The sequence below is a fragment of the Pinus tabuliformis genome, chromosome 2_2, assembly GCF_031772625.1.
Source record: "Pinus tabuliformis cultivar Carrire ecotype Pingquan chromosome 2_2, CPIR1, whole genome shotgun sequence".
NCBI classification, from domain to species: domain Eukaryota; kingdom Viridiplantae; phylum Streptophyta; class Pinopsida; order Pinales; family Pinaceae; genus Pinus; species Pinus tabuliformis.
This window is the reverse complement of record NC_142300.1, coordinates 997,343,960-997,353,420: the sequence shown is the minus strand read 5'-3', so window position 1 is coordinate 997,353,420 and position 9,461 is coordinate 997,343,960. Positions and strand designations below refer to the sequence as shown.

The 9,461-nt window shown below is 42.6% G+C and overlaps 1 protein-coding gene across 1 annotated transcript; it reads right to left on the bottom strand.

Annotated features, from left to right (window-relative positions):
* Positions 1–3,238: 3,238 nt before the first annotated feature.
* Positions 3,239–7,372, bottom strand: LOC149196709 (uncharacterized). Its single transcript, XM_089408396.1, has 2 exons — positions 5,768–7,372; positions 3,239–5,197 (listed from the first exon to the last, which is right to left on the bottom strand). Exons 1-2 carry the CDS (start codon positions 7,370–7,372, stop codon positions 3,239–3,241), a joined length of 3,564 nt encoding a protein of 1,187 aa, XP_089264522.1.
* Between the last annotated feature and the right edge of the window lie 2,089 nt (positions 7,373–9,461).

Below are 9,461 nucleotides of genomic sequence, written 5' to 3'. Positions count from 1 at the left end.
ATAGGCGACAAGCTCCCAGTTCAAACAATATTGCCAGAACTTGACGAGGAAGGAAAAATTATATTGGAACCAGAAGCAGTCACAAAAACAAGAACTCGACAGCTACGAAATCGATCAATTTCAGAGTATCTTATCAAGTGGAAGAACTTATCCACTGAAGATTCCACATGGGAGGATGAGAATTTTATGCAGAAGTATCCAGAACTACTCAAGCGTTGAGGACAACACTTTTTTGAAGGAGAGGGGCATGTTGGGTCCCTATAATACTAGTGATTACCCCATTACTATTGTAGTTATACCCCTTATTTATATTGTTGTGCCCCTATTACCCCCATGTTGTTATTTCTGTGCCCCATAGAATCCCTCTATTGTTATTTTTGTGGCTTTATATTATTATTGTTAGGCCGGCTGGATTATATTGTGACTCCTTAGACTCCTATATATAGAAAGGAGGTTTTGTCATTTGTATCATCAAAGAATTGTTCATTTATGTAATGTAAAGGAGGTTGCGCCCTCGAAGAGGCTGAATTCTAAGGTGTTGATCTATCTTTTCTATCTTTTCTTGAGCTGGTTACATAACAAGGAGGAAGAAGAGGACAACCAACAGGACAATGTACCTGAAGAACCAGTTATCTCGTTGCATGCTTTGGTAGGGATTTCTTCTCCCCAATCTCTCAAAATCAGAGGTTTTATTAAGCATCGCCCAGTATTAGTCTTGATTGATAGTGGTAGTACACATAATTTTATCCATCAAAGAGTTGCGGAAGTAGTGCATTGTTTTGTCCGAGCAGTTTCTAACTTCCAGGTCCAAATTGCTGATGGGGGGACAATGAAATGTGAAGGCCGCTGTGAAAATGTCAAACTTCAAATGGGGGATTATCAGTTAAAGACCCACATGTTTGCCATACACATGGGAGGGTGTGACATTGTCCTAGGTGCTGAATGGCTTCACACACTTGGTCCAATCACAATGGATTTCCAGGAGTTATATATGAGCTTTAAGCAGAACAACCACACACATACCCTCCGCGGACTCCAGGCGGGAGCTCCCTCTATCATCAGCTCACATCGGATGGAAAATTTGTTAAAAAAGGGTCACCATGGAGTTATAGCCCAATTTAATGCCATCCAGGCCTGTGAACCCAATTCTCTTCATATTCATCCTGAGATGCAACAGATCTTAAACAACCATTTGCCAGTATTTGACAAGCCTCATGAGATTCCACCCTTAAGAGGGGAACATGATCATAGCATTACTTTGGTCCCAGGAGCCCAACCACCAAATGTACGCCCATATAGATATCCGTTCACCCAAAAGAATGAAATTGAAAAAATAATCAAGGAACTCTTGGAAGGAGGCGTCATTCATCCTAGCATTAGTCCTTATTCATCGCTGGTGGTCATGGTGCTCAATAAATATGGGGAATGTCGTATGTGTCCAGACATCAGGACCCTCAATAAGTTGACGGTCAAAGATAAATTTCCCATCCTGATTGTCGATGATTTGCTGGATGAACTAAATGGGGCTCAATTATTTACTAAGCTCGACCTTCGCTCAGGCTACCACCAAATTCGCATGAAAGAAGTAGACATTCCAAAGACTTCTTTCTGAACTCATGAAGGCCATTATGAGTTCCTGGTCATGCCATTTGGTCTTTGTAATGCCCCATCCACTTTTCAGAGCCTTATGAACCACCTGCTCAAACCATATCTCAGAAAATTTGTCCTTGTTTTCTTTGATGACATCCTCATCTACAGTCGCACCTGGGCCACGCATCTTCAGCATGTAGATCTGCTCTTACAACTGCTCTGCAAGCATAAATTATTTGTCAAGATGTCCAAGTGCTATTTTGGCATGGAAGAAGTTGAGTATTTTGGCCACATTGTGGGGCGTGAAGGTGTCAGGGTGGACCCCAAAAAGATCCAGGCAATGCAAGATTGGCTTCAACCAAAGACCTTGAAGAGCTTGAGAGGATTTTTGGGTCTCACAGGCTACTATCGCAAATTTGTCCACAATTATGGTCACATTGCTAGGCCCCTCACTCAACTCCTCAAGAAAAATTCATTTCTCTGGAATGATGAAGCACAACAGGCCTCTACAGCTCTCAAACATGCCATGTGTTCCACTCCAGTCTTAGCACTACCCGACTTCACCAAATCTTTTGTGATTGAATGTGATGCTTCTGGTACGGGTATTGGAGGGGTCTTAATCCAGGAAGGTCAACCCTTGGCCTTCACAAGCCAACAACTAAGTGGGAATAATCTGGGACAATCTACCAATGAGAAGGAGATGATGGCCATATTACATGCAATAGACACCTGGAGACCATACTTATTGGGGCGACATTTCGAAATCCACACAGACCATCAAAGCCTTAAATTAGCATTGCTTTCTAAATAATAAAATACTTGTTGTTATTTCTCATTGTTCTATGTTCTGGGTATATTCCTTCGCATATTTGGTATTCTGGTATCGTCTTGCAGGTTAAGAGAATAACATATAGTCCCTCACAACTCACTATATAGGCTTTTGGTCATCCAAGCTTCTGATAGGACTATCTTATAGAGAGCTTGGATAGTATTGTAACAAGCCTTGGCTTCTCCACTGTGCAGAGCTAGTAGATCTCTTTGGAGGAGCAGGCAGCAATGACTGTAACATTCCGCTGTCGGAACTAGTGGTTGGTCATGGATGTATTGTGTGACTGGAACTTACACTTCTTAATATAATAGATCCAACACGTTTCATGCATATGTCATATTGTATTTCAGCTATCTTGTTTACTCTAAATGATAAATGTATCTGTTTTCTTTTTTTTCCGAGGAAAAAAGCAAAACTTTTTATTAAGAAACCATAAAAAGTTTATATACATATTGTTCATAAGCCAGACTGTTGGCTCAACTGTTCACAATCTGCTCAACCATCAGGGAGCTGTACTGCTGTTTTAAGAACCAGTTATAGTCTTCCTCGCGGGAGGATGTATAGTCATAACTCAAAAAATAACATAATGATACCTGGGGCCTCCTTCGACGAAGGATAACCGACCCCATCCGAACAAAAAATATGACTGAAACCGTGTGGAAATATAAACAAAAATAAATATTAAGAGTCTGTAAACTGTAAACTATAAGCCGGATATTAAGACTAGTAAGGAAGATATATACAAAAACCAAAACTGTAGAAAAATATCTGTGTAAAGTGCTTTCATATCCGGAGAAAAAAAAACTGTGGTCAAAAATGCTAAGCATATGGAGGCTGATCTGTTCTGTAAGACTGCCCCTGTCTGGTCTCTTCTATTGCCCAGCTGCCCGGATCCTGTTGTAGACCAGCCTTAGATAGCTGATCTGCTTCCTCATTCCTGTCCCTGTAGATATGACATATAGTAAACCTGTTAAATAGTGTCTTCAGATAGTAAATTTCTTCTACAATTGTCTTCAAAATCTGATTTTGACAAGATGCAATTCCATTGACCCAGTTTATGACATTGAGTGAATCCCCAAAAATCTGTATAGAGTTGATGTTTCTGTGATGGAGCCAGCATAAAAGGTATCGTAAGGCCGATAGTTCAGCATAGTTATTAGTGCCTGTACCCAACCCAACAGAAGCTTTTAAAGAATGTTCCGAATTTATGTGTATGCACAGGCCTGCTCCAGCCCTGTTGTTTTGGGAAGCCCCATCAAAGAAGCCACAGGGAATGCCCTCCTGAATATTGATATGTCTTTGTTTTGTTTTGGTTTTTTTTTCCTCAGGTGGAGGCAAGGCAGAATATATGGCTGTGATATTAGTAGAAATAACAGAAGAGGGTGTATCCTTATCTTGGAACAGGCTCTTGTTTCTAGCAAGCCATACACCCCAGCAGAAAATAAGGGGCAAGTTCCTCAAATTCCCTTCCGGATAGGTGTGCCACCATTTCCTCCAAGCAGCATCCAAGGGGTCTTGCCCCCACTGAGCTTTAAACTTGAGAAAACCAGTGACCTCCTCCCATATCTTCCTTGAGAAAACACAAGTGATAAAAAGATGATTGATGGTTTCCTCATCTGATTTGCACAAAGGGCATCGCCCTGGCCCAGCTAAAAACCTTTTCTGCAATGTATCCCATGTTGGTACCTTCCTTTTTAAAATGCACCAGAGAAAGAGCCTGGACTTGGTAGGGCATTTGAGTTTCCATATATCTTTGGCCCACCATTCCGGAGCTCCCCAACCTTTCTTACCCATTAGAAGAGAATAACCCTCTTTTGGAGTATATACCCCAGATTTGCTTTGTGCCCACATCAAGCAATCAGGTTCCTCTTTAATCCTGACATTGGATCGTTGTAGTTCTTTGATGAACCCCTCCCATTCGATCTTCCATCTTACATTTAACCCTAATTCTTCATCATCCTTCCAAGCTTGTCCCCAGATAGTAGACTGTCCTACTCTTTCCACCTGATTTAATGATATAATACCTTTAGAATCAAGGTGTCGAAGAAGGCCTGGGGATAAAGCAAAAGCTTCATTGCATCCAACCCAAGGGTCTCTGCCAATCCTGATCTGTCTACCATCTCCCACTTTCCAGGCTAAACCTTGCTCGATCACTGAGAAGGCATCCACCGTGGCCTTCCAGATAGCTGAAGAATTTTTAACCTTCTTATTTTGACTCCGGATCCATTCTTCCAAAGGCATTGGGTCAATGTACTTCCTTTTCACCACCCTTGTCCACAGGTTTTCCATGGTTATTAGCCTCCATCCTGATTTTGCTGCTAATGAATTGCTGAACTCAGGGAGTCTTTTTATCCCCCACCCTCCCCATTCTTTTGGTTTTGCCACTTTATCCCAAGCCACCCAGGGTAAGCCCGATGATTCCTTTGTTCTTGCCCACAGGAATCTGCAACAGATTCTTCTGATTTTCTCCATAACTCCTTTAGGAATCCAGGTTAGTGCGGCCCAGTAAACTGGGATGGCTAACAAGACTGATTTAATAAGGGTCAACCTACCAGCTCTGGACAGCCATCTAAAGCTCCAATGTGATATTCTGGATTCGATCTTTGCTATGAGCCAGTTCCAATCTTCTTTTTTGTATGCAACTGGCTTTAACCAAAAACCCAGATATTTGAAGGGAACTTCCAGAGGTTGACTGGGGAAAGGAAAGAGATCAGCCATTTGGTTTCTTTCCCTTCTATCAAAATCTGCCATACAAGCTTGTGATTTCCCAGAATTAATCTGCATTCCAGTTGCTTTTAGAAAAAGATCAAAGATGCATTTTAACTCCTTTAGTTCACAGCAATTACCATTGGTGAAAATCAAGATATCATCAACGAAAAGAAGGTGAGTGATAAAGAGATTGATTGCTACCTCGATACCTTTTACCTTCTCCTCTCTTCTGGCTTTGTGAATCAGTCTACTGAGCCCTTCTGCCACAAGGAGGAACAGGAGAGGGGATAATGGACACCCTTGTCTGAGGCCTCTCTGGCTGTTAAAGAAAGAGGAGGCTGCTCCATTTACCAGTACTGCAAAGCTGACATTTGTGATGCACCCCATGATCCAGCTGACAAAAGGGTAGCTGAAACCCACATGTGTTAGCAGCATCCTTAGATAGAGCCAGCTGATCCTATCATATGCTTTGGATAGGTCGATTTTGAGAACAGCTCCCTTCTTTTTCTTCATTTTGACACTATGTATAACCTCCTGGGCTACTCCTATGGCTTCATGGATCTGTCTTCCATCCAGGAACCCAAATTGTTCCATTGATATATTTCTTGACAGGATTGGTGCAATTCTGAGAGCAATAACCTTTGAAATAATCTTGTAAATGCAGTTACACAAAGAAATTGGTCTAAAGTCTTCAAAACTTTCCGGCTCATCCTTCTTGGGAATGAGAGCAATAAATGTTGAGTTAAAAGGTCTATAGACAACACCTTTCAGCCTAGATTCATCAACTACTTCAGTTAACTCAGCTCCAATTTGTTCAAAAAAATGGAGAAACAGTTCTATAGTCCAGCCATCAGGGCCTGGGCTTTTATCTTTGCCCATGAGCTTCATAGCTATTTCAATCTCCTCCTTAGTAACTGGAATTGTAAGGTCTTCTACTTCATCTTCCTCAATGAATCTAGGAAAACTTTGCATAGTGCTAAAGACTTCTGCAATAGTAGCCTCTCCCTGGTCTGCAAAAATATTTTGAAAATGTCTTTTTCCCAAAACTGAAAGCTCTGGGAAGGAGCTGACTTCTCTCCCTTCTTCATCTTTAAGGCGCCAGATAGTATTTAAAGATTTCCTTCCTTTTGCAAAATTATGAAAGAACCTAGTGTTCTCATCCCCAGATTTTAGCCATGTTGCCCTACTCTTAATCCTCCACTCTTCTTCCCTTTCCAAAAGTATTTTATTTTGCTGCTTCTCCAAATGAAGGATTCTGTCCTTTGAGGCTTGGGAGGAGTATCCATCTGACTCCATACTCTCCATCTGCTTCAACTCCTCCCTTATACTGATCATCTCCGCATTTTGTTTCAATTTTCTATCCTTTGCCCATGAAATTGTGGCTTTCTTCAGTCTTTTTAAACTCTCCATGAACAAAAATTTTTTTTCCTCGCCTGCATTGTGAACAGGGTGTATCCAAGTTTCTATAAACAGATTGCAGAAAGAGGAATCTTGGAGCCATGCGGGATTGAACTTAAAAGGGGCAGGAGGTTTGTGAGGAGGAATAGATATGTCTAAGAATATCGGGAAATGATCCGAATTCCCAATTTCCTCAACCCACTGTCTGATCAAAGGAGCTTTAGAAGATAATGACTCCGTTAACAGAAAACGGTCTATTCTTTTGGCAATTCGGTCTTCTCCTATCCTTCGATTCCTCCAAGTCGGCTTAATCTTGAGCGGGGAGGGATCTATTAAATTATTCTCCGTGATGAGGTTGTAGAAGAAGTCAGTAAGGGGATCTTCTCTCGCAGATGGACCCCAAGCTTCAGCTCTACCCATTGAAAAATTTAAATCACCTCCCATAATCATCAAAGGTGATTTCATAATAGATTTTGTCATCAAATCTTCCCAGAAGGACTCCCTGCCCTGACAAGGCCCGTAGATATTTACTAAGGTGATGGGGAAAGCGAAGTCTGGGGATGTTATCTCCATGCCCATAACATTTTTCATCCCCCAATGGTTGTTGACTTTTACCCGCCCTTCTTTGTAACCAATTGCAATGCCCCCCGAATGACCAGAGGCATCCATTGCAATGAACACCCACCCAGGCAGAAGGGATTTAAGCATAGATTCAATCTCAGAGGCCTTCCCCAGGGTTTCTTGCAAAAATATAACATCTAAATTGGAGTTAGATATCCAATCTTTCAAGGCCAGTTTTTTAGGTTTGCTGGCCAAACCTCTGCAATTCCAGGATGTCAGGATCATTTGATAAAACCCTCATGGGGGTGAGCTGCTCTAAGAACCCCCGGAATAGAATATTGTTTACCATCTGCAACATCCAATTTAGCTTTTAGTTTTGCCTTGGACAGATCTGATTTCCGTCCTCGTTTGTTTTTGGAACTGTTCTGTGAATGGATCGGTCCCAAACCACCTACAGACCTTTGATCCTCATGATTCCCTCCCAAAGATCTCAGGTTGTAAGGGCAAGGAGGCCGAGTTACAGGGAGTGGCAGGGGAGGCCAATTGTCTTCACAATTTAAATCCAGAGACGGTAAGGCTTCAACTATGGTTTCCACATTCGGGCAAGACATTATATGTTCCATATTATCAACATTATTATTTTCTTGCTCTTGATATGATGAGGATGCAATATTTATTTTTACAGAATTTTGCTCAGGAGAAATAAGAGAGGAATTAGGGGTCCCTGAGCACATACCCTTTTCCGTTTCGTCGAGTATGGTTTGATTTGCCTTGTCTTTCTCGACGAACCCTTCCACAGCTTCCGCTCCATTAGCTATTTCCTCCACAGCTACCACCGGGTGCATGACATTTGCCACAGCTTCCTCCTGAATATGTTCACCTTCGACCTCTGAACCCTTCACAGCCTCCTCTGTCTCCAAATTTTTTGGTTCTTGCGTCTCCGGCGTTTCGTGTTCCGTCGTCATCTGAACATCTGCTTGTGCATTTTCTCTGTAAGCTGTAGTCCTTCGGAAATGTCTCCTTTTTCGCATCTGTGGATAGTCTTTTACCAAGTGCCCATACTTGTGGCACCGATGGCATCTAAATGGCAGGTATTCGTAGTCTAATATCTGCTCATATACATAGTCATTGAATTGAAGGTTAATTTTTTGTGCCAAGCCTCCGCTCGGGTTAAGCATGACTAGTATGCGTGCTATTGCCCTGTTTTTCGTTGTCAAGAAGGTCATATCTACTTCCAGGTATACCCCCAACCTATTACCAATTGATTTGAAGACTTTCTCGGTCCATAGAAAGGATGGTAAGCCCGGAGCACGCACCCAAACAGGAAATTCATCCGTTCTCTCCTTAATTGCATCAAATAGAGGGGTCCATTTCTTCATCAGAACTGGAATGTTCCCTATGTGCCAATTTCGCTGATGTACCCAATCTGCCGATTCTCTATCTTCGAATCTGAGCTTAAACCATCCTTTTGCCAATACTAGGGCTTCAAACTGTATAGGTCTTTCTGTTACGAAGCATTTCTCACCCCAATCTTGAAGAAAATCAGAGGTATATTTCTTACCTCTAGCTCTGCCGACCAAGGTACAATCCGCAACAGCTAGGGCTTCTACCATAGACACCTCCATCCCAAGGACCAGATTGCCCGCTATCGCCTGAGATCCAATGGGTCTTTGCGGTTTTCTTTTCGCTCCTTTATATCTTAATTCTTCCTCCGACGGTCTTATTCCTTCTCGTCCATCATTCCTTTCAGATGTTAACTGTGCTGTGCCCAATAGAGGTTCTGTCTCCAACTGTGACGGGTGTTTATCCAAAGGACCCGAGGCGTCATTCCCAAAGGGAGCGAAACCAGTCTCCAGACCATCAGTACCTGCCTGCTCCCCCACTGAAAAAACTCCGGGATCGCTTGCTGCACAACCTATTTGGTATTGGGGTTCTCTTGGTAGGGTAACCCTCGTAAACGAGGGAAAAACTCCTGGAGCCCTAGGTTGTTCAAAACCAGCTGAAAGCCCTAAGAGGGTTATATCTTCTAAACCCTTGGAGGCTGAAAACCGAGTTATCTGAGATTTGCCCTTTGGGTCTGTAGGCAAACCTTCCACATTCACCCCACACGACACTGTTTCTTTCGCTGTTTGTTTGAGGCCGCCCGTTGAACCAGCATTGTGAACCACGCTGCCCGTATCCTTACCTTGAGATAAAAACTGAGGAGTTTCCACCTGTGACACAGCCTCCAGACTTGGCAGTTCGAAAGTCCCAAAATAATGTTCCACGTTCTGAGCGGTTATATCCTTCCCCCACATGGAGAGGATGTCTTCTACTTCTGGGTCCAGGGCTAAAACATCGGCGGGGTTAACCATGGTTCGAACCGTTCCAATGA

What these genes read in the sequence shown, in the direction of transcription:
- LOC149196709 (XM_089408396.1), bottom strand. Translation starts at nt 7,372, where the DNA reads ATGATCCTGACATCCTGGAATTGCAGAGGTTTGGCCAGCAAACCTAAA. An exon ending in TTTACAAGATTATTTCAAAG is followed by an intron (nt 5,198 to 5,767) that starts GTTATTGCTCTC and finishes ACTGGAATGCAG; the next exon opens with ATTAATTCTGGGAAATCACA.